Source organism: Saccopteryx bilineata, chromosome 5 (genome assembly GCF_036850765.1).
Source record: "Saccopteryx bilineata isolate mSacBil1 chromosome 5, mSacBil1_pri_phased_curated, whole genome shotgun sequence".
Taxonomy (NCBI): Eukaryota; Metazoa; Chordata; class Mammalia; order Chiroptera; family Emballonuridae; genus Saccopteryx; species Saccopteryx bilineata.
In genome coordinates this window covers 237,766,297-237,794,295 of record NC_089494.1, presented here as the reverse complement: position 1 = coordinate 237,794,295, position 27,999 = coordinate 237,766,297, and the positions used below count along the sequence as shown (strand labels likewise).

Sequence of the window (27,999 nt, the reverse complement as noted above, 5' to 3'; positions counted from 1 at the left end):
TTTGTCATGCTCTCTTTCCCTTCTTTCCTCTCTCTTTCAAAAAAACAAATGAATCTGGATCAGGTCCCTTGTGATGATTCATCAATAGATTGTGGTATCAAATCTAACTACAATAAAATCTCATCAGTTTGAATTAATTGACAGAAAGGAATAAAAATGCTTTCTCAAATATATCTTAAATCCATATTATTGAAAAATGTTTTAAATATGGGAATATGTACATCTTATGTAGTTTTTAATAACTTACCACTGTTGAACCTCAAAATACTGCCTCTAAAACTTTTAAGACCAAAACTATAGTGCTACTTCCCTCCCTCACTCCTGCACCTATCTACCAAGAAGAGCTTTGAGTAAACCAGATGTCGATATCATAAGTTTTTACTTAGTTAAATTTGCATGTTTGCACTTTATTGTACTTACATTTTAGTTAAAATGTGATTTGTAAGTCATCACTTCTCTCCTGTCTCCTCGTAGGTGTGGCTGTGTTGGAAGGTCCGATGTATGCAGTTGGAGGGCATGACGGCTGGAGCTACCTGAATACAGTGGAGAGATGGGACCCTCAGGCTCGCCAGTGGAATTTTGTTGCCACTATGTCTACCCCCAGGAGCACTGTAGGGGTGGCTGTACTAAGTGGAAAGTAAGGAAATAAAGTTCCATTTAAAACACTATTAAATATATGTGTTAAGGTATATCATGTCCAACTTAAAAATATACATAAAACACAAAAGAAAAATTAAGTTAACGTGTGCGACCCTATTGAAGACTCCTGCTGCCATTTAGATGCAGTGGTGCTTTCCTCACCCCCAGGAAAAGTGTGTGTTCACTCATCAACTAGCATTTTTCTACACTTGCTTTAACAAAGTAGCAATGTTTTCAACTATTTTGCTGGTTTCCAATTTTAGGTACATACTCAGAATCTGGAAAAAATAGAAACTATGTTATTAGTTTCTGGGTTTGTTTTTTTTTACGTATGCAGTAGATTGAAAAAATTCAATTATGCATCCTCTCTCTACCACTTCTTTGTGATTTAGAACAAGTCGTTTCTCGTGCCTTAATTTTTTTAATCTGTAAAGTGGAAAGCCTGGATTAATGACTTTTTGTTATTTTAATTTATTTTACAATGCTTCCTGGTGCAAAATATAGTTGTTTCTTTAGGAAAGAACTGTTTCAATGTCTTACAAGTTTCATTTTGTATCTTAAAATTTTTTAAGTGTTAACATTTTTCTTTCTGTTATATTAGACAGAAATAAGATTGATTTAGATTTCCAATTGCTCAGACTACTTTTAAGCCACTGGTTGACAAATGGTTTTGGCAGTAGAATATCTCTTTCAAATGAAATTTTACAAAACCTCAATACTTAAGGAAAACGGAGGTTCAGGTTTATTATAAGCTTATTTTTAATTTATTATAATTTTGAATTTATAATATTTACTTACTATAAATTTCAGTGTAGAAGAATAAGTCTGTTTTAAAGAACATCCAGATTATTTCTGTGTTTTTGTAGTCCAGTGTGAAGAAAATCCTGATTCACAAATAAGAAGGTGAAAATAGGAACAGTTAACTATTACAGCAATTTAACTAGAATCTCGGGAAATTTTAGTTAAATTGTACAAGTATTTCACAAATAGGAGAAAATTTTTTTTCTAAGTATCTCAAACATTATCTATTAATCATTGACATTCTTGATTATAATTTTAAAAGTCAGGCAAGACCTAATTTTTTTTTTTAATTTTTATTTTATTTATTCATTTGAGAGAGAGAGAGAGAGAGAGAGAGAGAGAGACAGGGGAGAGAGAGACAGAAGGGAGGATCTGGAAGCATCAACTCCCATATGCGCCTTGACCAGGCAAGCCCAGGTTTCGAACCGGCGACCTCAGCACTTCCAGGTCGACGCTTTATCCACTGCGCCACCACAGGTCAGGCAAGACCTAATTTTAAAAGTCAAGCAAGGCCTAAATCATACATTTTAAAATATTTAGTACAGTACTATCACAATTTGACATACTATTTCTTTTTTTGTTGTAATAGATACTGTCATGGGAAAGAAAGATGAGTTCTGAATCTTGCTTGGTATTTAATTAAGCCAGGTGATATTTTTGAAAATTAAAACTACTTTTTAAATTTTTTTTTTTTTTGTATTTTTCTGAAGCTGGAAACGGGGAGAGACAGTCAGACAGACACCCACATGCGCCTGACCGGGATCCACCTGGCACGCCCACCAGGGGGCAACGCTCTGCCCACCAGGGGGCAATGCTCTGCCCCTCCAGGGCGTCGCTCTGTTGCGACCAGAGCCACTCTAGCACCTGGGGCAGAGGCCAAGGAGCCATCCCCAGCGCCCGGGCCATCTTTGCTCCAATGGAACCTTGCTGCGGGAGGGGAAGAGAGAGACAGAGAGGAAGGAAAGGGGGAGGGGTGGAGAAGCAGATGGGCGCTTCTCCTGTGTGCCCTGGCCGGGAATCGAACCCGGGACTTCTGCACACCAGGCCGACGCTCTACCACTGAGCCAACTGGCCAGGGCTACTTTTTAAAATTTGAATTTGAAATGAACCATTGTTGAGGACCCCCTCAAGTTCTCCACAGAATCCTATTCTTAGAATACTATTTGAATACCATTGCTTGAGATAATGATTCTTCAGAAAGTGTAACCAATACAATTTAGCCCTTAATATTAACACAGTATAAATGTTGTTTTACATTTAACATCTCCTAAATACACCGTTATCTAAAAGAATGCAAATAGAAACAATTCATTTTTCCTCGAACACGTACCATATTTACTATGTGTAAGGTACTGTTCAAAGTACTTTAAATAGGATCATTAATAATCCTCTGAGGCAGGGCTTCTAGATTTTAGGATGATGACATTTAGGCAGATGGAAGTTAAATAATCTGTCCATAATAACACTGGTAAGTGATAAGTGGCAGACCATGCCACAATTCAAACCCGGAGAGTCTGGCTTCAGAGTTCATGCTCACTACAGCACTTCTCACAGGGAAGATCCATGAATCATTGTGAAAGAGAGTAAGGTGCCTTGAAGCCTATTGGAGGGTGGTGTGTGTGTATGTATGTGTACATATATATTTAATTATTGATATTTTCTAGTTGTTGATGCCTTGATCAATATTTAGATAATTATTCTATTAAGTATTAACAATTAAAATAGTTAAGAATAGTAACACAAAAAAGTAGTTTTTAACAGATAACTTTTAACAAATTAAAGTTTCAAATCAATTGAAATTTCCATATTATAATAACTTAAGCTTACAGTAAAATATTGCTACAACCTTATGTTGTTGCTTAAAATATAGTCATCTTATTTAAAGTGACATGGAGTACTTTATGAATTAAAATTATGAAATCTGACTTTAAAATATGTATATTGCCCAAATATAAATACTTAGAGTTTTAATTGGTAGAAATTTAGTACACTTCATATATTTTTTCAGAATAAAAAGATAGTTAAATATTTCTTTTATTCAGCGAAGATAATTAAATATTAACTAAGGCCTTTATATATAAAAAATGCATGACTTATCAGTATTAGCAATGAATTGAATTTATTAATCTTTTCAAAAAACTAATAGAAAAATATCTATGAAGAGCTTCTCAAGTAAATAGTAAGTACAAGATGTGCTTAATAAAAAATACATGAACATTCAAATATTTAAAATAGTTTACATATGTTTAAAGACTTTTAAATTAATACTGTATATTAATTGATAATGAGTTATAATTGATCAAGGCAACATATTTAGCTCAATAACATACCACATTTATTGTAGATAACTTATAGTACCCTTATTCCTTATCTGCAATAATTTAAATTAGTAAAGGATCATTGTTTATATATAATAAATATTAATTTTTATACCATTGTTTCTAGCTATTCTTTTATTCTCCTATTTTATTACTACAAGTATATCCCAGATGATTGTTGACTGTATAGCTGGTTATTAATGTAGCTGTGTGTCCTGGTTCTGCTTCTTAGTGGGTGACCCATTCAAGTCTCCTAATCCCCATGAGCCCCAGTGTCTTCCGCTGTGTAACAAGGATACAAATGGCTTCTCATAGCATCATTGTGATGATTAAATAAATGTAAAGTGCCTTGCCTGTGGTAGGTGCTCAGAGAAGGTTAATTTCTTTCTTATATAACAAAGTCCTATCTTAGTTATTTAAGAAATAAGTCGTGGTATATTTACACAGCATATTTTCTGTATTCTAATTAAGATACATTTTACCATGTATAAAAATGCAATGCCTCTTACAATCAAGGGTGATTTGTCAGACAGATGTCAAACAGATGGTAGCTGTGAAACAGTTGTCATTGCTTCCATGTGAGCTTTTTCTTATGTATGCATAGTGATATCTGATATATACATATATATGATATATACATATATATGATGTATACCTACATCATTTAATTGGTAGCGTATCACCTTTCTAATGGAACATAAATTGACAGTGTGTATTATAATGGATGGCACCTTAAATTCAAAGAGATACTGTAAGAATTACTTCTTTGTCTTAAGCATAGCACTATTCCTTCTTTATCATTATGTTTGTTCTTTTTACAGACTTTATGCAGTTGGTGGTCGTGATGGAAGTTCTTGTCTCAAGTCTGTGGAATGTTTTGATCCTCATACTAATAAATGGACACTCTGTGCACAAATGTCCAAAAGGAGAGGGGGGGTGGGCGTGACCACCTGGAATGGATTGCTGTATGCCATTGGAGGACACGACGCCCCCGCCTCCAACTTGACTTCCAGACTCTCAGACTGTGTGGAGAGGTAATTTCTTGTGAAGGAAAACTAGGAATAGAAAAGAACAAATACAAGCCTCTTACACTTTCAGGAAGATTAATAATTCTTTATTGAGCACCCACCACAGGCAGTTTTCCTTAGGAGCTTTGTAAATACAGGGCTGTGTGCTCTGGCCATCTCTTTTTGTTTTTTTGTTTTTTTTTTTAAGAAGAAAAATGAGTAACAAAAATATTTTTAATGTTATAAAAAATTAAACTCCACTTACAGAAAAATAATCAAATGCCATAGTATTGAGTAAGTTTAGTTTTTGAAAATAGCATTTCTAATGTATTCCCAATTAAATGAGGCAGGACTGATTTTTAATTAATTAGAGAAGTGGTATGCCCAGTAATCATGCTATAACTTTTAAATACAGCATAATGATGTGTTTTCTAGTTATTTTTTTATTAATTTTACAAGGGTGACATCAATAAATCGGGTACATATGTTCAAAGAAAACATGTCCAGGTTATCTTGTCGATCAATTATGTTGCATACCCATCACCCAAAGTCAGATTGTCCTCCGTCACCTTCTATCTATTGAATAGTTTATTTTTGTGCCCCTCCCCCTCCCCCTTCTCCTCTCTCCCTCCCCCCCCCCCCCCCGTAACCACCACACTCTTGTCAATGTCTCTTAGTCTCGTTTTTATGTTCCACCTACGTGTGGAATAATGCAGTTCTTGGTTTTTTCTGATTTATTTATTTCACTCCGTATAATGTTATCAAGATCCCACCATTTTGTTGTAAATGATCCAATGTCATCATTTCTTATGGCTGACTAGTATGTGCCACATCTTTATCCAGTCTTCTATTGACGGGCTTTTTGGTTGTTTCCATGTCCTGGCCACTGTGAACAATGCTGCAATGAACATGGGGCTGCATGTGTCTTTACATATCAATGTTTCTGAGTTTTGGGGGTATATACTCAGTAGAGGGATTACTGGGTCATAGGTAGTTCTATTTTCAGTTTTTTGAGGAACCACCATACTTTCTTCCATAATGGTTATACTACTTTACATTCCCACCAACAGTGAATGAGGGTTCCTTTTTCTCCACAGCCTCTCCAACATTTGCTAGTACCTTTCTTGTTGATAATAGTTAATCTAACAGGTGTGAGGTGGTATTTCATTATACTTTTGATTTGCATTTCTCTAATAACTAATGAAGATGAGCATCTTTTCATATATCTGTTGGCCATTTGTATTTCTTCCTGGGAGAAGTGTCTGTTCATGTCCTCTTCCCATTTTTTATTGGATTATTTGTTTGTTTGTTGTTGAGTTTTTTGAGTTCTTTGTATATTTTGGATATTAGGCCCTTATCTGAGCTGTTGTTTGAAAATATCATTTCCCATTTATTTGGCTGTCTGTTTATTTTGTTGTCAGTTTCTCTTGCTGAGCAAAAACTTCTTAGTCTGATGTAGTCCCATTCATTTATTTTTGCATTCACTTCCCTTGCCTTTGGGGTTAAATTCATAAAATGCTCTTTAAAACCAAGGTCCATGAGTTTAGAACCTATGTCTTCTTCTGTGTACTTTATTGTTTCAGGTCTTATATTTAGGTCTTTGATCCATTTTGAATTAATTTTAGTACAAAGGGACAAACTGTAGTCAAGTTTCATTCTTTTGCATGTAGCTTTCTAGTATTCCCAGCACCATTTGTTGAAGAGGCTTTCTTTTCTCCATTGTGTGTTGTTGGCCCCTTTATCAAAAATTATTTGACCATATATATGTGGTTTTATTTCTGGACTTTCTATTCTGTTCCATTGGTCTGAATGTCTATTTTTCTGCCAACACCATGCTGTTTTGATTGTTGTGGCTGTATAACATATAGTTTGAAGTCAGGTATTGTAATGCCCCCAGCTTCATTCTTTTTCTTTAGGATTGCTTTGGCTATTTGGGATTTTTTATAGTTCCATATAAATCTAATGATTTTTTGTTCCATTTCTTTAAAAAATGTCATTGGAATTTTGATGGGAATTGCATTAAATTTGTATATTGCTTTGGGTAATATGGCCATCTTGATTATATTTATTCTTCCTCTCCAAGAACAAGGAATATTCTTCCATCTCATTATATCTTTTTTGATTTCCCTTAACAATGCTTTGTAGTTTTCATTATATAGGTCCTTTACTTTCTTTGTTATGTTTATTCCTAGGTATTTTTTTGTTGTTGCAATCATGAAGGGGATTTTTTTTTTTTTTTTTACAATGACTGAGAGTGAGTCAGAGAAAGGAATAGACAGGGATGGACAGACAGGAACAGAGAGAGATGAGAAGCATCAATCATTAGTTTTTCATTGTGCGTTGCAACACCTTAGTTGTTCATTGATTGCTTTCTCATTTGTGCCTTGACCGCGGGCCTTCAGCAGACTGAATAACCCCTTGCTGGAGCCAGCGACCTTGGGTTTAAGCTGGTGGGCTTTTGCTCAAACCAGATGAGCCCGCGCTCAAGCTGGGAACCTCGGGGTCTCAAACCTGGGTCCTCTGCATCCCAGTCCGATGCTCTATCCACTGCGCCACCGCCTGGTCAGGCTAGGGGGATTATTTTTTTGAGTTCGTTCTCGAATGTTTCATTTTTGGCATATAGAAAGGCTATGGACTTTTGTATGTTAATTATGTATCCTGTGACCTTACTGTATTGGCTTATTGTTTCTAGTAGTCTCTTTGTAGATTCTTTGGGGGTTTTGATGTATAGGATCATGTCATCTGCAAAAAGTGATACCTTTACTTCTTCTTTTCCGATATGGATGCCTTTTATTTCTTTGTCTTGTCTGATTGCTCTGGCTAGAACCTCTAGCACCACATTAAATAAGAGTGGAGAAAGTGGACAACCCTGTCTTGTTCCTGATTTAAGGGAACAAGATTTAAGCTTTCAGTTTTGTGCCATTTAATATGATGTTAGCTGGTGGTTTATCATATATGGCCTTTATCATGTTGAGATATTTTCCTTCTATACCCATTTTGTTGAGAGTCTTAAACATAAAATTGTGTTGTATTTTATTGAATGCCTTTTCTGCATCTATTGATAATATCATATGGTTTTTGTTCTTTGTTTTGTTGATATGGTGTATTATGTTAACCGTTTTACGTATGTCGAACCATCCTTGAGATTCTGGGATGAATCCCACTTGATCATGATGTATTATTTTTTTAATATGTTGTTGTATTTGATTTGCTAGTATTTTCTTTAGTATTTCAGCATCTGTATTCATTAGAGATATTGGTCTGTAATTTTCTTTTTTTGTGCTGTCCTTGCCCAGTTTCGGTATGAGGGTTATGTTGTCCTCATAAAATGTATTTGGAAGTATTGCTTCTTCTTCAATTTTTTGGAAGACTTTGAGTAGAATAGGAACCAAGTCTTCTTTGAATGTTTGATAGAATTCACTAGTATAACTGTCTGGGCCTGAACTTTTCTTTTTGGGGAGATTTTTAATAGTTTTTTCTATTTCTTTCCTACTAATTGGTCTGTTTAGGCTCTCTGCTTCTTCTTGACTCAGTCTAGGAAGGTTGTATTGTTCTAGGAATTTATCCATTTCTTCTAGATTGTTGAATTTAGTGGCATAAAGTTTTTCATAGTATTCTACAATAATTCTTTGTATATCTATGATATCCGTGGTGATTTCTCCTCTTTCATTTTGGATTTGGTTTATATGAGTCCTTTCTCTTTTTTCCTTGGTAAGTCTTGCCAAGGGTTTGTCAGTTTTGTTGATCTTTTCAAAGAACCAGCTCCTTGTTCTATTAATTTTTTGTATAGTTTTTCTGTTCTCTATTTCATTTATTTCTGCTCTGATTTTTATTATTTCCTTTCTCCATCTGGTTTTGGGTTGTCTTTGTTCTTCTTTTTCCAGTTCCTTAAGGTGTGAAGTTAAGTGGTTCACTTGGGCTCTCTCTTGTTTGTTCATATAGGCCTGAAGTGATATGAACTTCCCTCTTATCACTGCTTTTGCTGCATCCCATAGATTCTGATATGTCATATTGTCATTTTCATTTGTCTGTATATATCTTTTGATCTCTACACTTATTTCTTCTTTGACCCATTCATTTTTTAAAAGTATGTTGTTTAGTTTCCACATTTTTGGGGGGGGGGGGTTTCTCTTTTTTGCAGTTGAATTCTAGTTTTAAGGCTTTATGATCAGAAAATATGCTTGGTACAACTTCAATTTTTCTGAATTTGCTGATGTTATTTTTGTGGCCCAACATATGGTCAATTCTTGAGAATGATCCATGTACACTGGAGAAAAATGTATATTCTGTCACTTTGGGATGAAATGTCCTGTAGATGTCTATCATATCCAGGTGCTCTAGTGTTTTGTTTAAGGCCACTATATCTTTGTTGATTCTCTGTTTGAATGACCGATCTAGAGCCGTCAGCGGTGTATTGAGGTCTCCAAGTATGATTGTATTTTTGTCAGTTTTTGTTTTAAGGTCAATAAGTAGCTGTCTTATATATTTTGGTGCTCCTTGGTTTGGTGCATATATATTAAGAATTGTTATGTCTTCTTGATTCAGCGTCCCCTTAGTCATTATGAAATGACCATTTTTGTCTCTGAGTACTTTTGCTATCTTGTAGTCAGCATTATCAGATATGAGTATTGCTACGCCTGCTTTTTTTTGGATGTTATTTGCTTGGAGTATTGTTTTCCAGCCTTTCACTTTGAATTTGTTTTTATCCTTGTTGCTTAGATGAGTTTCTTGTAGGCAGCATACAGTTGGATTTTCTTTTTTAATCCATTCTGCTACTCTGTGCCTTTTTATTGGTGAGTTTAATCCATTTACATTTAATGTAATTATTGACACTTGTGGGTTCCTTATTGCCATTTTATACATTGCTTTCTGTTAGTTTTGTGTCTTGTTTGATTCTTACCTTTTGTTTTTCTGTCCTTTGTTTTTATTTGGTTGTATTCCATACCTCTTTCCTCTGTTGCTATCTTTTTTAAATCATGTGCTTTTGGTGGTGGTTTTTTCAAGGGTGGTCACCATTAAGTAATAAAAAGGGTTCCTACCCTGTTCATTGTAATGCACTATCTTGTGAGTACTTCTGTACTCCGTCGTCCTTTGCTACTGTTAATTTCTGTCCTCTCCCCCCCTTTTTTTTGTTTGTTTTTATTGTCACAGTTTAAATTTGGTTTTATTGTTTTCTTCGTGGAGCTTGTACTTGTGGTTTTATTTTGTTTTGTTCTTTGTATCTGGTTGGAAAACCCCCTTTAGTAATTCCTGGAGTGGGGTTTTTCTGATAATAAATTCCCTCATCTTTTCTGTATCTGTGAATGTTTTTATTTCTCCTTCGTATTTGAAGGATAGCTTTGATGGGTATAGTATTCTTGGCTGAAAGTTTCTGTCTTTCAGGACTTTAAATATTGGGGTCCACTCTCTTCTAACTTGTAGAGTTTCTGTTGAGAAATCCGATGATAATCTAATGGGCCTTCCTTTATATGTTGTCTTCTTCTTTTCCCTGGCTGCCTTGAGAATTTTTTCTTTGTCGTTGGTTTGTGCCAATTTCGTTATGATGTGCCTTGGAGTAGGTTTGTTGGGGTTAAGAAAACTTGGAGTTCTGTTTGCTTCTTGAATTTGAGGCTTTAGTTCTTTCCACAGGCTTGGGAAGTTCTCATGTATAATTTGTTTGAATATGTTCTCCATTCCATTTTCTTTCTCTTCTCCCTCTGATATACCTATTATTCTTATGTTATTCTTTTTGATGGAGTCAGACAATTCCTGTAGGGCTTTCTCATTTTTTTAAATTTTTGAGTCTCTTTCTTCTCTCTGTTGTGCCTCAAGTTGCTTGTCTTCTATGTCACTAATCCTACCTTCTATCTGGCCTGTTCTATTAGCTAAGCTTGTTACCTCATTTTTCAGCTCGTGAATTGAGTTTTTCATCTCTGTTTGACTTGTTTTTATAGTTTCCGTTTCCTTGGTAATATATTCTTTGTGTTCGTTGAGTTGTTTTCTGAGCTCCCTAAATTGCCTTTCTGTGTTTTCTTGTATATCTCTAAGTATTTTTAGGATTTCTATTTTACATTCTCTGTCTTTTAGCTCCAAGGTTTCCAATATATTAAATTTTTTCTCCATAGTTTTTTCCTCATCTATCTCTGCTACTTCTCTGTCTTTTGTATCCACGATATTCAATTTCCTTTTCCTTAATGGCATCTAAGGGTGGTTTTGTTGATAGTACTAATGAGAATTAATAAAAAGTTTAAAAAATTAAAATTTTTTTAAAAATTATTATTCCCCCCCTTTTTTTTTCCCACTCCTCTCCTCTCCCCTCCTTCTTGGGAAAATCTTGTGGTTAACTGTGAATTATATTGTGCTAAATAGAACAAAAACTACCTATAACTACCTCTCCCTGAGTTGGGGAGAAGTGATAAAGGGGCAAAAAAAAGGGGGTATGAACCCACAAAGTGAAAAAAAAAGGAAAAAATTTGGGTCAAGAATAAAATGATTTGCTTTTATGTGATAGTTAACTAAGAGATATAATGAGAGGAATAAGAGGGAAACAAGAAAAATGGGGAAAAAATTAAAAATTGCTATTTAGTGGAGCAAAAACTAGATAAAATGGAGAGCCAGGGTTGGGAACACTACTAGTGAGTTAAAAAAGCAAAGTAAAAAAAACCCCAAAGTGCCACAAAGAAAAATTTGAGTCCCAAATAAAATAATTTGTTCATGATTGAGGATTAAATGAGAGGAAAAGTAAAGGAGAAAAGAAGAAACTAATATAGAGGGAGAAAAAAAGAAAGAGGAAAACACAAAAAGAAGAAAAAAGAACAAAAGGAGAGAGAGAGAGAGTGTTAAGGGTTTTGGAGTGCAACCCTCATAGAGAGAAAAGAAGAATAAAGAAAAGATAATGGGAGATGTAACACTTATGGGTAGTGTAGTTCAAGGAGAGGAGAGAGTAAGACCGGCAGAGAATTAAACGACCAAATTGGGAAAGGAAGAAAATAATCAAGACAAGAAGATAAGAGAAACAAACGAACAAATATAATAAAATGGGAAAGGTTATAAAGTCTGTGGATTATTCTGGATTTTGAGAGGTTATCTTCTTGCTCTTTCTTTTCTCTCCCTCTTCCTGGTCAGTGACTCTGTACCCCAAGTTCTGCCCCTGTGGCACATTTAGGTAGAGGTTTGCAGTTGATAAGTCTCTATGGCGATGTCATGTATTGTGCTTCAGTCTCGTTGGCAGTCGAGGCTCATTAGCATTTATAGGCTCCGACAATGAGAGAGTCCGTTTTCCCAGAGCCTCTCTTCTAGTCTTTCCTTCCTGAATTAGCAGCCTGATGATCCAGCTATGGGGTTTCTGCTGCCTCTGCCTGGAGAGTAAGAGGCTCAAAGAGCTGGCAAATCCCCACTCTATTCCCACTCAGTGCAGGGCTCTGGGTAAGACTCAATCAGTCAGAGCCACAAGCGTAATCAGGCGGGGCTGGGAGCCAGTTGTTTTCAAGGTGCCTTTCTATGCGCCTCTAGGCACATTCCGAATGCCTCAGGACTCTGTGGGACGCCTTTCCCCAGGCTTTTGGCACTTTGTAACCTGTTTTGGCTGGGTAGAAGATGCCCTAGTCACTGTTTGCAATGCAGGAAGACTTACAAGCTGCCAAATCCCTCTTTTTACATATAGCCCTGAGTATGCAAGCTCTGCCAATCAGAGGTTGCCCCCACCACTATGTGCATAGCATAACAAGAGGTACTAAAAGATATCTTCCCTCTTGTCATAGATCGCTGACCTGAGAGGGAGCTTGTCAGTTAGGGTCACATAGGTCAGTTGGGAGGCGAGCAGACTGTGGGTTAAACTAATCCTTCACAGGTCTGTTAGCTTGTATGGCTGGGTGAGGCACCCCACCCGCCTGGAGAAGTTCAAGCGTAGGGAATCTCGCTTTCCCGTGCTGCTCTTCAGGGCCTGGGGTGACACTGAGACTCTGGTCAGAGCCCACGCGAAGGCCTCTGACTCTGCCCCTCTGTTTGGTAACACGGGCACCCACTCCCAGGGAATCTCTCGCCCACTCTCCGTGCTCACCAACCAGGATATCGTGCTGGCTGCCTCTTGCCCTGGGTGAGGCGCCCTCCCCGCTGGGGGAAGTTCGAGCTTGAGCGTAGGGAACTTCGCTCTCACTCACTCCCTGCGCGCCGCTTTTTCAGGGTGCAGGGGCAACCCCGAGACTCTGGATTAAGCCCACACAAAGGCCTCTGACTCTGCCCCTCTGTTCAGTAACACAGGCGCCCACTCCCGGAGCTCTAGGAGGAATCTCTCGCCCACTATCTTCGTGCTCCGACCAGGAGATCGGGCAGATGGCTGCCCCACTTGTTTTTCTTTGTCTGGATTTGGCGCGAGCATTAGCTTGTGTTGACTGGGTTTCCACAAGCACAGTTTTTCCTCGGCTTGGATGTCTGTGCTGCAGCCTGGTACTATTCACACCTTATGCTTGCCTCAGTTCCTAGACTCTCAGTTCCCAGTGAAAGCAGCCCTTATTTAGGTTAGTGAGGAAGGCGGAGTGTTTCTTCCTCCATCTTATTTCCTTCAGGGTTGATTATATATTTAGTCAATTTTTTGCTCAATCATACCTTTGTGTTTAGTGTGGAACTGGTGGAGGCTCCAAGGATAGATTTTTCTGTCTCTGGTTGAAGATCTTGTTGAATTTTGGGGGAGATTTATTGGTATTGCTCCTTACAGCGCCATTTCTCTGACGTCACTTCTGGCCATCTCTTAGTCTGTCTCCCAACAGCCTTCTCAGATCCTTCTCTCATCTTATAACTGCCCCCTTAAATGTGACCTTAGAATTGGTTATATAATTTAACTGAATCATAGAAAAACATTATTGTCTATCATTTTGTACTGGGCACTGTGTCTAATAAAAAAAGAATAGGAGCTCAGTGAATTTCAGAGATAATGAACTAGGGGCCAGGGGCTAAATGAGTGAAAACGAGGGGGGCATTTCTAACACATTTTGATACGAAATGAAATAATATAATAAAAGACTCATAAGGCTTGGAAGCTTTAACAAGTAAGGCATCCAAAATGGCCTCATGAAACTCAAGTGTGGGGCCAGGTAGACAGCCTGACATCAGTTTGGAAGACTTGGACAGTGGTTCAGACTCCTTCTGTGTATTCAGTCTAGTTCAAGGAAGGGAAAAAATTGACTGGATTTAGGAGGTAGAGTCAATAAGAGCATGTATAAACACTCCAAAGCAGAAAGGAATATGATTCATTCAGAAACGGAAGGGAAACCACTGTCGCTGGAGAGCAGGGTGATGGAGAATGGCAGGAGTGGAGCGGGGGGAAGGACAGGTTGCATAAAGCAGTGTTTCTCAACTGCCAATCTGCCGAAATTGTGTGCCGGTTCGCAAAAGAATTAACCACCCTGATGTTGTATAAAGATTATAGACCCGATGAGCTTAGTTGAATTCATTTATGCTCAGGGTGATTTTTCTGCCTTAGTGGTCCCCAAAATAATTCTCCTGTTTTCACCAGTCCCCAAGTGTAAAAAGATTGAAAACCATTGATGGAAAGTATTGAGTCCTTATTAAGAATTTTGTATTTTAAACACCAATGGAAAGTTAATGTATATGTGTGTGTTATTTAATAAATTATAAATAAAAGAAGAATAAAAAGTGAAATGAAGGTTTGTTGGTGACAATGATTGCTTTCTGTGAAATAATAAATAGAGTTGGTTGGGTTTGGGGGGGGTTGTTTATTTGTTGAGAAAGCAGTAATGTTACACCTGCTTTTCACCTGTACTGGGGACAGAATAATTCTGACTATGCTTATTGCATGTTATAACCCAGGAAAGGAATATGGATGTTTTTATACACTTTGCTCCATAAATTACTGCAGGCTCACTGTTGTATTGCAGCCAGTGAAAAGTTTGTTGCTAAAATAGGTATTAGAAGCTGTTTGGGTCATCTCAGTATGTATCTGCTCTTAGCTTTAGGCAGTTCTAGTACGCATACTTTTCATGAAAGAAATAAGAAGGTCCAAAAATGGACAGCTACAATGATTGAGGCTATAAGTCATCTTATATAGATCTTCACATATGTTTTTCTCCCAATTTTCAGTAGGCAATCTGAAACCTAAAAGCAGTTTTCAGTACTTACATTAGCTCTTCTGAAAAACTTAAGTGTTGTGCATCTGCTAAACGAATCTGTAATATTGTATGTTATAAGTTTTCAGGAAAATATTGTTAGTTTTCTAAATCATGTTCAAATGTACTTTATGATAGCAGATAAGAAGACAAAAGATAGACTTAAAGAACAAAACTGTTTTTACATAAATATTATGAGAACAATGTCAGCTCCAGTTCTAAAATTTTCCTTCAGATATGATCCCAAAACAGACGTGTGGACAGCAGTGGCATCTATGAGCGTCAGCAGAGACGCAGTGGGGGTCTGTTTACTTGGAGATAAATTGTATGCGGTTGGAGGCTATGATGGACAAACTTACCTTAATACAGTGGAGGCTTATGATCCCCAGACAAATGAGTGGACCCAGGTATGTCATTTCATTATTCCACATATTTGGGGGTTTTTAAATTTTTTTATTTAAGCATAGTTGGTTTACAGTCTTATTTTGGTCCTGTTAGTTTCAGGTGTACACATACAGTATAGTGATTCAACATTTTTATACCTTACAATGTGATCACCCCCCTAATTCTAGTACTCTGTCACTGTGCAGATTTATCACAATATTATTCATTATTCCTCTTTTCTTTTTCATCCATCTCCTCACCCCCTCCATACTGGTAACCAACCATCTTTTTGGTCTCTGTTTATATGTCTTGTTTTGTTTGTTTGCTTATTTTGTTTTATTTTTAGATTCCACATACAAGTGAAATCATATAATAGTTGTCTTTTCTCTACCTAACTCATTTCGCTTAGCATAATACCAACCTATGTGTCATGACATGTACTATTCACAGTGTAACGCTTAGTGTCTTGGTTTGAGAAAAGCTGCTAATTACAAACAGATACTTTGATTTAAATGACTTAGAGGTCACTCCTAGAATATTATAAGTAGATATGGTTTTAAAATAAATTATTTGTTCATGGAGATATAACTGTGATCAAAACAACTGATTCAGATGGAGAATAATTGAAAAATTCTTACAATTGAAGTCTGTTGTGTTCATTGATACAAAGCAAACTTTTTTAGTACTACTTTATATGTTACTCTTTTCCAAACACCGTTTTATTTCTCTTAGGTCAAATACACAAATTCCTACTATGCTCAAAGTAGTCCTTTGAAAACTATTCTTTTCACACTTTTATTTTCACTATTAATTGCCTAGTGTCTAGGACACATTAAAAAAAGAGAAAAGAAAAGAAAGAAAGGACAAGCCCTAGTTGGATTGCTTGATTGGTTAGAGTGTCGTCCTGATACGCAAAGGTTATGGGTTCAATCCTCAGTCAAGGCACATTAAGAAACAAATTAATGTTTCTATCTGTCTCTCTCTTCCCTCCCCCTCTAAAAATAAGTAAACAAGTTTTTAAAAAAAGAGGACAATAAGTGAAAGACAGTAGTAGAAAGATTGAAGAGCTATTCCTTATCCATAAGTTTCTAGTCCTTCACCAGCACCCCACACTTCTGTCGGAGAGTTTATTCGTCAAGTTTGTTTCCACTACTAGGGAGTTAAATGGATGGTATCTTTTATTTATTTACTCTGCTAATAAGCAGTAGAATGGGTTTGGACTTTTCAGCCATGCATAGAGAAAGCAGTCAGTAAGTGGGCAGTTACTGTGCCCTCTGGAGTAAGCAGATGCCAGACACACAGTGTGTGTTGTGTCCTCTGTCTGAGGTAACACTTCTCTTACAGGGCCTCTCTCAATGAGACTTGATATTTTCTCCACACTGGTCACAAAGTTGCTCTTAAGAATTCAGCATTTCGGCCCTGACTGGTTGGCTCAGTGGTAGAGCATTGGCCTGGTGTGCAGGAGTCCTGGGTTCGATTCCCGGCCCGGGCACACAGGAGAAGCGCCCATCTGCTTCTCCACCCCTCCCCCTCTCCTTCCTCTCTGTCCCTCTCTTCCCCTCCTGCAGCCAAGGCTCCACTGGAGCAAAGTTTGCCTGGGCGCTGAGGATGGCTCTGTGGCCTCTGCCTCAAGTGCTAGAATGGCTCGGATCCCCAAGATGGGCAGAGCATCGCCACATGGTGGGCGTGCCGGGTGGATCCCAGTCGGGCGCATGCGGGAGTCTGTCTGACTGCCTCCCCGTTTCCAGCTTCGGAAAAATACAAAAAAAAAAAGAAAAGAAAAGAAAAAGAAAAAGAATTCAGCATTTCCTCACATCCATAGAGTACCTCATTTTCATTTTGCTTCATGTAGGACAATTCCTGAACTATTTTTTTAAAACACCTTTTTCACAATATTATATAACTATTGAATTATTATATTGTACACCTGCAACTAATATAATGTTCTATGTCAATTATGTCTCAATTAATAAAAAAGAAAAAAATTACCTTTAAAGAAAGATGAGTAATACCTAATCATGTGATGTACCCCTGTGATGTGGGGTGTCTATGAAAGTTTGACATTAAAAGGGGGTTTGGTGGAAGGGACCAGGCCAGCAGGAGTTCTGGGGCAGCAGCTTTTTGCCAAGAAGTATGGACTATTTCAGCGTTTCACTAACTGGTCAAGTAGTATCAACAGTTGTACCTACAAACCAACACATATGTTTTCTTGTTTCTTTTTAGGTTGCTCCGCTGTGCCTAGGAAGAGCTGGGGCTTGCGTTGTGACTGTAAAATTATGATTTACTGCTTTAGTTTCTAAATGAAGATATCTTTTTCTTTTATGAATTTAGTATATTTATCCTATAGTAAACTGTTACATCTTAAATATATTTGCAATGCCACATTCCTGGGCACAAAGTGCCTGACCTTAAAGTGAAGATTTTAAAACAAGGGAGAATAAACCAGAATTGTATGCTTCCATTTCTTAGTAAATCAAAACTACAACAGGAAGATTATATATATACATTCCTCATATAGAATATGAGAACAGACACACTGCTCCTAAACACAGCCCAGAGTTAACTGGGATTTCATTTCATCATAATCAAGCACATCTTCCTCACATTGTCCAGATTTCTTTTATTACAGTGCAAATGCACCAGATAAAACTTGTAACATTTTCCTTTGTAACTTTATCATACATGAATTGCCGTAATTTTTATTCATTTCTTTGCTTGTTTGTGTAACCACAACCACTCTTGTAATGATATACTAAAGATTATGCTATTTAGTTTTTTCAGAAATAATTGTACTATATGTGCTTTGGTTGTGGGTTATATTTCTAAAATTGGGTTAGTCCAGTGAATAAAGAAAAACATTTAAGAGTTAAAACCATAATGACCAAATAAAAACTTGATATGATTGTTGGGATTTATTTAAATATTTATTCTATTACATCTAGATTCACCAAGTATGTGTTATGATATTCTCAAATTGGAATTGAAACATGATGTTTTCTATTAAAGTTAAGATATGCAAATTTATATAGAGAAAATAAATGTTATATATCCTCCTGTAATGTTCTTTCACCTAACAAGTATTTAATTATATGAATTTGTTTTCTTTTATAAAAGATGTTTTGATTTTGTCTTTGGATGTTAACAACACTGGTAGGGGTATTCTTATATTCTCCAGTGTGTATTCGCCTCCTCTGCCTTGTTTCTTCTGTTTTGCCACAGTTAGTAACCCTTTGTGCTTCTTTGTAATCAGTTTAGGGGGAATGGGCTAATTGAATATTCAAAAGATAAGTTTAAAGTGTTTATTACCCAAAGTTTTGTACATTTGTAAACTCTAATTACATTTGTGAATGGTAATACTCTCAGTGGATTGTTTATTGTTTGCAAAAATGCACTGGGCAGTAACATTTTATGATAAATCCTTTTAGGTATAAGTCATTAATTTATATCTTAATATAAAGTGAGTATAATCCAAATGCTCATCTTTTAAAATACAATATTGTGGTTAATATGTTTTTGTTTTTGTTTTATATCAAGGTAGCACCTCGCCCCTTCTGGTGCAGGCTGAGACCTGTGATTTGAGGGGAAGTACTTGTACAAGTACTTGTGATCATTGCTCTGAACACTCATCATCCACTCTGGTTCCTCTGCCCACAGTGGAGCCAGACTCATGTTAAAGTGAAGGGACTGATTCCCCTCTCTGAGGACCTTCCTTTCTTTTATGGGATTCACTAAAAGAACAGTTCCTTTGATTTTCTGTCCCACTAGAGGGCCTCTCGGAAGCAGTGTTATTGTCAACAGGACTGGCTGTCCTAGACACTAGTGAAGAGGACCATTTCTTTTCTAGTGACAGAACATTGCCAAACATTCCTTCTTCCCCGAGTCTAGGGTCTTACAAATCTAGAGGAAAATAGGGCTCTTCCTTGTGTCCATCATCCAACATTGCTGCCTTGACTTTAGTATTAGTCTCTTTATTGAGATGTCTAGCTGCTTTTTATTTTAACCCCAACTGGCAACCACCTTATGAGAAACAGTATTTGCCAATAATTATTGAATGCTCATTATGAACTAGGAACTAAGAGCTTGCACAAACATGATTGTATTTAATCCTCATAACAACCTTATGAGGTAGGTTTTATTATTCTTTTTACAAAGGAGGAAACTGGGGCAGAGAGGTTAACTCCAAGGTCATATACAGCAAGTAGTGGCAGAGCAGGGCTCTAATGCAGGCCGCTGGCTCAGGAGTCCACATTTGTGTCGTTCTTGCTTCTGGGTAGAAAAAGAGATTCCATTTTATGTGGGGAATCATTCATTTTAGTCAAAAGACAAATGAAGTTTATGCTTTTTAGAAGTAAAATTTATACCAGTCACACTCCTATCAGAAAATTTTGGTTCCTTGGTATTAGAGGAAATTTTGCTTAGATAGCTTATGGAATTTTATATATATTTTGCTTTAGAAAAGTAAATGTAAGAATGCATGACATATTTTAACTTTTATAAATGTTAGATAAATTGCATTGTATTTCGGATGACTGAACCATAAACAAATTTATTCATCAAAAATAAGCTTTATTGCCAACAGTTTTGATACTCCACATGAAATAGACAGATTCCTAGAAACAAACTATCAAAACTGACTCAAAAAATAAAAAATCTAAGCAGATCTGTGTATAATAATTAAAGAGATTGAATCAATAATCAAAAATCTCCCAACAAAGAAAGTACAGAACCAAATGGGTTCACCACTGAATTCATTTGAAGAATTGATACCAATTCTTCTTAAACTCTTCCCCCTACCCGCCAAAAAAAAAAATAAGAGGAGAAGATAACACTTCTTAATTCATTCCATTAGGCCAACATTACCGTAATACCAAGACCAGAAAAAGAACAGATTATACACCATGACAAACTAAAATTTATTTCAGGAGTACCGGGATAGTTCAAACTACAAAAAACAATGTAATAGAATGAAGGGAGCAACAACAAAAGAAGAAACTGAAAGAAACTAGGACAGTAACATGAAAATAAAGCTCTTCCTTCTGGATCTCAAATACCTTTGTCTTCATATGAATGCACCAACTGCCCCCTCAGACCCTTCCTTGTAAGGCCTAAGAAAGTGTTACATGTCCTGGTCCTGAGCAACTGCGACACCTGTGACTCTCTTAAAGAAATGCAGTATTGATTGATGCGAGAATTAGTATCATGACTAGCCTTGACTGCCCCTTGGTTTCCCCAGCCCTGGGTAATTCTTTCCTTCGAGCTACTGATGTGCATCTAGAAAGTAAAGCCAGGGAAGCTTAAGAACCAGCCATATTCAGTGCCCTCAGTCTTTGTCCAGGTTGAAATTGTTTTCATTTGATGACATTTCTTTGGGGATAATAATTATATTTAATTGAGGTACTTTAAAATAGCTTTATATTAGAAAGTGAATGTTACTTATATGGTGTTTGTGCCTTAAAAGCACTATAAATTGAGCCGTGGTCGGTTGGCTCAGAGGTAGAGCATCAGCCTGGTGTGTGGATTTCCTAGGTTCAATTTCCAGTCAGAGCACACAGGAGAAGCATCCATCTGCTTCACCACCACCCCCCTCTTGCTTCTCTCTCTCTCTCTCTCTCTTTCTTTCTCTCTCTCTCTCGCTCTCACTCTTGCTCTCACTCTCTCTTGCTCTCTGTCATCTCCTCCCCTCCTGCAGCCATGGCTTGATTGGAGTGAGTTGGCTCTGGGTGCTGAGGATGGCTCCATGGCCTCCACATCAGGTGCTAAAATATGGTTGCAACGGAGTAACGATCCAGATGGCCAGAGCATCACCCCATAGTAGGCTTGCTGGGTGGATCCCTGTCGAGGTGCATGTGGGAGTCTGTCTCTGCCTCCCCTCCTCTAACTAAATTAAAAAACAAACAAAACTAAGTTGGGAAGGCAAACAATGGCTTGATGACCATTTGGTTATGCTATAAGTCAGGGGTCCCCAAACTACGGCCAGCAGGCTACATGCGGTCCCCTGAGGCCATTTATCCGGCCCCTGCCACACTTCTGGAAGGGGCACCTCTTTCATTGGTGGTTAATGAGAGGAGCACAGGATGTATCCTGGAGTACTGTATGTGGTGGCGCTGCAAAGCGCAGCGTCGCTCACGTACAGTACTACTTCCAGTGACGCAAGACACATGTGTCACGGCTCCGGAAGTGCATCATATCACTTGTTACGGCTAGCAGTGACAAATATGGAACTGGACATTGACCATCTCATTAGCCAAAAGCAGGCCCATAGTTCCCATTGAAATACTGGTCAGTTTGTTGATTTAAATTTACTTGTTCTTTATTTTAAATACTGTATTTGTTCCTGTTTTGTTTTTTTACTTTAAAATAAGATATGTGCAGTGTGCACAGGGATTTGTTCATAGTTTTTTTTATAGTCCGGCCCTCCAATGGTCTGAGGGACAGTGAACTGGCCCCCTGTGTAAAAAGTTTGGGGACCCCTGCTGTAAGTGATGGCATGCTTAAGGTATTAAAGTTATCATGACAACACTATGTCTCAAAACTAGTCAGATTGTTTATATTTCTCTGAATGAATCCTACTCATCAAAAGTCTATTGTTACATTTTGAGATAGTATAAACATTCTACTTGAAATTAAGGAGAATCAATATTTGTATACTCATTTTCTTTTAAAATTAAATTTATTGGGGCGACATTGCTTAGTAAAATTATATTGGTTTCAAGTGCACAATTCTGTAATACATCTGTATACTGAATTGTGTGGCCACCACCTAATGTCAAATCTGTCACCATGTATTTGACCCCCTTTGCCCTTCTCTACCCCCTTGACCCCTTTTTAAGCTCTGGTGACTACCATGCTGTTTTCTTTATAAGTTTTTGTTTGCTTGTTTTGTTCATCTGTTGCTTTCAGTTTTATTTCTTTAAGGTTATGCATCTTCATAACTCTACAAGATAAACTGAGCAGTTCCAAAGAGACAAATGAAGTGAATTCTGTGGAAAGAAAGAGGTCCTTGCTTAGTAGAAGTTGGGATGAGGAGGTTAGAGAGAGGCTGTCTTTCAGAGAACTGTCTCTATGTCCATGACAATAGCTGCTATGTGAGAGCTTCAGGGAAAGAAAATGCTAGGTAGTAAATCTGGCAAAAGCTGACCTACTTATCTGTCTGATTCTATATCAGAAACTCAGGAGCAAAGCTGCACAGGACTGGGAGAGTGAGTTAATCCCACTGAAAATTCATTTATCTCAGAATCTTTCTGATCAATAAGGCATCAAGCAAAACAGTAGGGAGACTAAAATCTTAGACAATAAGTGATCATAAAACAAAGACAGTCAAAAAATGTTCGTTCCTTAAGGACACATACTGGGGTATATTTTTGTATTCCCTGAAGGACTTAACATTTTACTCACTGTTATATCTTCACAGTTAAAGGCTCTCACTAATTATTGGTTGACTAAAAATATGAAATAAACTTGCTTTTTGAGATAAGTCACCTCAGAGTTATTGGAATACAGGTTTACAATATTACAGATTCTGAAACGGAGAAAAGAATTCATGAGGTCTCTTTGTTCACATATCGGTGTTGGGGAGCAGTAATGAAATTAGGAAAGGGTTGATAGGAACATCATGTGGAAAAGCCAGAGGTGTCCAGGAAGTGAGGAGGCTGACGGCAGCATCACATACATGCAGAGGAAGCTAATTTATGTTATATTCAAATTAAGGAAGACAGTTATCTCTTCTACCTGTGCATAACTCCAAAATAATATGGAAGAGCTCCAGGTGGTCATAACTGTCAGAGATGCAATCTGCAGGCAGGCCTCCACACTCCATCCCCTCTCTTCTGACCTTAAGTCACCATATGGACCACTTACAGCTAAAATATATTAACAAAATGGTCTACTTTCTCTTCCGGCAATGAATAATACTGTATTCCCTATTGTGTCCTTACCACAACTGGTTTGTCCATTCATGGACATTAGGTTTTCTTTTGGCTAGTGTGAATAGTGCTGTTATAAGCATACATGTACGAGTCTTTTCATACCCATTTCAATTCTTTGGGGTATATACCTAAGAGTGGAATGGCTGGGTCACTTGGTAATTCTATGTTTAACTTTTTGAGGAACTGCCAAACTAGTTTCCAAAGCAACAGTCATTTCACATTCCTGTGCCTAGATTTTTGTTTTAAGTAAAGCAGCTGTTTGCTTTCAGAAACAAAACAAACTTTCCACTCACTTCCTTGGATTTGGTATATCCAGAATAAATTGATTGGTCTCTACTCTGGCTGTGTAACCACAGAATTTGAAATAAAAGGAATAGAAGGAGGGAGGGAGGGAGGAAAGGAAAGAGAAAAAAGAAGGAAGGCTCTATCTCTAGAAATCATTTAAATAAATCTGGATTGAGCCTGAGCTATCCCAGGTGACCCCCAAGTAATTCTAATAGCAGCCAGAATTAAGAACTACTATATAAACTCAAGGGAAGTAATGCAAGTTTTACTCTTGAGAATTGAAATCATTACATTGTAATGGACCACAACAAAATTAATTTCTTAATTCTCTGCCCATTTGATTTATAGCCATATATCTACTAGAATTATGCCTGGCACAGATGTGCCAAAAATAATTGGCTTAATGTTGAATATCCAATTTTATTTTAAGCTTAAAGTTAATATTTAATACTAATTAATAATCTGTGTGTGTGTGTGTGGGTGTGAGAGAGGGGGGGGGAAAGGAGAGAAATAAGAAGCATCAATTCGTAATTGTGTCACTTCAATTCATTTATTGCATCTCATATGTGTCTGACCAGAAGGCTCAAGCTGAGCCAGTGACCACTTGCCAAAGCCAGCAACCTTGGGCTCAAGCCAGAGACCTTGGGATTATGTTGATTATCCCAAGCTCAAGCCAAAAACCTCATGGTTTCGAACCTGGGACCCCAGTATCCCAGGTCACTCTATCCACTGCACCACCACGAGTGAGGCAGTAATTAGTAATCTTTAAATGGCATTAATATATTTAATTACTGATATTAGTTTAAAAAACCAAAGGGAAAAATCTTCAATTTAGAATCCCCTAATCAGATGTTATTTTTGAATACACTATCTCTCCCTAATTGTTGTTATGCTTATTATCCTTCTATATAATATCCTTCTATATAATATTGCTAGTGAATTATTTATTTCCTCAAATGGCCGCCACTTTAAAGTCTGGAAGCCTGACAGTTTGGAGATAAAAGTATAAGATGATCAAATACTGGCATTTACTAAAAATGTAGTGTGCAATAAGAGGTTCTCTATAGGTATTGCTTTTAAAACCTGAATTCTGGCCCTGGCCGGTTGGCTCAGTGGTAGAGCGTCGGCCTGGTGTGCAGAAGTCCCGGGTTCGATTCCCAGCCAGGGCACACAGGAGAAGCGCCCATCTGCTTCTCTACCCCTCCCCCTCTCCTCCCTCTCTGTCTCTCTATTTCCCTCCCGCAGCGAGGCTCCATTGGAGCAAAGATGGCCCAGGCGCTGGGGATGGCTCCTCGGCCTCTGCCCCAGGCGCTAGAGTGGCTCTGAGGGCAGAGGCCCGGAGGGCTCTGAGCGATGCCCCGGAGGGGCAGAGCATTGCCCCCTGGTGGGCGTGCCGGGTGGATCCCGGTCGGGGGCATGCGGGAGTCTGTCTGACTGTCTCTCCCCGTTTCTAGCTTCAGAAAAATACAAAAATAAAAATTAAATTAAAATAAATAAATAAATAAAACCTGAATTCTACCTAAGTTTTCTAGTTTTTTCATCAGTTTTTATTATTAAAGGTCACTATTTTTCATCCCCAGTCCTATGCGATCTCTCGTCCTCTTCACCTTGGAAACTCTCTCTGGAAAAATATTTTTCTGATATTACAGCAAGTTGTATTATTTGTTGTTATTTTTTTCAGTATCCTTTTGACAAGTGTCATGCAATCCTTACCAGTTTTTATAGCAGATTCTAACCCAAAAAATGCTTTTACCTAATGCCATACTTTTTCAAATAGACTATAGGTTTCTGAAGATTGCCATAACTACAGATATTTATACTTAAGCAATTTGAAGACATATAGCTTAAAAAAAAACTTCACTCTATAATTACCCATTTTCACAAGTTGGATAACTTGACTAACTCTCCAATGATTTTGTATTTGGATAAGGACACAGGCATTTCCAAAAATACAAATATTTCCAGAAGAATACCACAAATAAAAATATTTTCATTAATTTTCAAGCTTTATTATAGATAAGAAAAGTGAAGCTGATAATTATTATACAATGGCAATCATTAAAATATATACACGTACAAAATTAACAGGTTGTGCATCTACACCATGTTATATGTCAAATATATTTCAATTAAAAAAAAGAAAAGTGTGCTTCAATAGTGGAAAGGAAGGTCATTGAGCTAAAGCCTGCCAGGCTTACACGCCTCTGCTGTGAGGAAACAGGAACACTGGAAGGTGGGCTTCCCCCTCGCTCCTCTAAGGGAGGGTTCAGTCTCTTCCAGCCCTGCCCCAGCCACCTATGACCTAACCTTGCCCAGAAAGCTGGGGTTTGCCACTGAAGGCTGAAGGTGCCCAGGGCCGTTGGCCCCATCTACGACACTGTGGACGAGCCCAGGGTATTTCTTCCAAGAAGCAGGTAAACTGATCCCATTTGCACAAGGGCCACTTAACTATGTTTTGCCTGAATAGTCAGGTTTTTTATTCTTCACTCAAAGATCTCTGTTGTGGGTGTTGATAGTCCTATTTTCTGCTGCTTTGCTTAATATATAGTGTTTCCTTTATCCCTCCTACCTCAATGCCCCACTCATATTTCAGGCTGGGACCTACTCCTAATTTAGAGCTCTCTTTCCTCCTTTTGCCAACTTGTATTAGGAATTCACCTTTGCCACCCAACTTAGTGTATCCCAAGGTTCTCGTTACCATGCCACAGTCACAGAGCTCCAGGGAAAAGCAACCTGGTCTCAACTCTCCAGGCAGAGGAGAACAGAAGCTCCATATCCACGCATGCTGCAAATGGCTTTTTCCAGTCTACCTGAATCATTACCAGCTAGAAGCAGCGGTCATTGGGACTTGGACATGAGCTGCAAAGTATAGAATGGTGACAACAATTCCGGTGCCATGCGGACTTTTCCTGTGGGGAACTTTCCTGGACTCCTGCTCCCTGTGACAGCCCCTAACAGATTGAACTGTGGTTGGGTTGCATTTTTCAGGGATTTGGCATCATGATGGGGCCAACTTGGACTTGGTGAACATGTTAAGGACACTACTCTTTTATGGATTCTTGCTGTATTGGCCAAGAGTTTGTTTAAAGGCTTTTAATCACTGTAAAAAAAAATATAGAGGACTGGATGATGTAGATGGGGCACATATACACCATGGTATACTATTCAGCCAGGAGAAATGATGACATCGGATCACTTACAGCGGAATGGTGGAGTCTTGGTAGCATTGTGCGGGGTGAAATAAGCGAATCAGAAAAAAACAGGAACTGCAGGATTCCATACATTGGTGGGACATAAAAGCGAGACTAAGAGGCATGGACAGGAGTGTGGTGGTTACGGGGGGTGGGGGGAGTAAAGGAGGGAGAGGGGGAGGGGAGGGGTACAGAGAGAACTGGATGGAGGGTGGCAGAGGACGATCTCTCTTTGGGTGATGGGTATGCAACAGAACTAAATGACAAGATAACCTGGAAATGTTTTCTTTGAATGTATGTACCCTGATTTATTGATGTCACCCCATTAAAATAAAAATTTATTTATAAAAAAAAAAAGTGCCCTAGCTGGGTAGCTCAGTTGGTTAGAATACCATCCTAACATACCAATGTTGCAGGTTCAATCCCTGGTTGGGGCACATACAAGAAGCAACCAATGAATACACAACTAAGTGGAACAACAAATTAATGCTTTTTCTCTCCCCCCCAAAAATCAATCAATAAAAAAAATTTTAAGTGAAGCTGAGAAAATTAAGAACATTATCTAACTTATTAAGTGGTTATTTCTGGGTTCAAATCAACTTGTCTATAACTTCCACTCTACTTCATCTATGTAAATAAAAATGTAAATGTTCATTTGTTCAAAATCTTAAATCTCCAAAAGTTCTTCACCGATTGCTTTGAAATTTTGATACAATGTTGCATTTGAATAAGGGCTCTTTTTTTATATACCTACCATTTTATAGATATAGATGCCACACCTGTGACAGGTAAAACATGCTTTTAAAAAAATAGTGCCATTTGTTGGACATAAAAGCAACACACGCTATACTAAATATTTTATGATTCCATTTCAATGTTTCCAATTTATGATCCATCTACATGCAGCCAGACTTGAGGATGCATGGTTGCGAGCATGGTGATCACGTTCTGCAGCTTCAGATCTGCTTCTTTCTCAACAGAATGAATGCAACAGGCTGAGATTGGCTGAAAGACGTCAATGAGAAACAGCTGATCAGCATCAAACAGGACTCCGTGCTCAGCAATCACGTGATTGCAACCACCTTGCATTCCGGTACAACCCAGCTGATGATTATAGTTTGAGCTGGCATGTTCTCATCGGCACTATGACTGAAGTGTGTCCTTATTGCAAGGCTCTGAAATTTAGTGGAGAAATGAAAGGAATGTGTTGCGCCACCTGAAAAATTAAACTCCCTCAACTTGGAGAATCACCAGAGCCATTAAAAACTTTGCTTGAAGCCCTGGCTGGTTGGCTCAGCGGTAGAGCGTCGGCCTAGCGTGCGGAGGACCCGGGTTCGATTCCCAGCCAG

The 27,999-nt window shown here is 37.9% G+C and overlaps 1 protein-coding gene across 7 annotated transcripts in view; it reads left to right on the top strand.

The window, feature by feature from the left end:
• The window catches only part of KLHL5 (kelch like family member 5), a 91,022-nt gene extending 64,245 nt beyond the window's left edge, over window positions 1–26,777 (top strand). For all 7 annotated transcript variants that reach the window (XM_066279207.1, XM_066279204.1, XM_066279202.1 and 4 more), the window contains 4 exons: window positions 475–637; window positions 4,580–4,792; window positions 15,101–15,272; window positions 17,473–26,777. In XM_066279207.1, the coding sequence (XP_066135304.1) occupies window positions 475–637; window positions 4,580–4,792; window positions 15,101–15,272; window positions 17,473–17,529 (605 nt within the window). In that variant the 3' untranslated portion in view covers window positions 17,530–26,777. The remainder of the gene's footprint in view (window positions 1–474; window positions 638–4,579; window positions 4,793–15,100; window positions 15,273–17,472) is intronic.
• The last annotated feature ends 1,222 nt before the right edge of the window (window positions 26,778–27,999 follow it).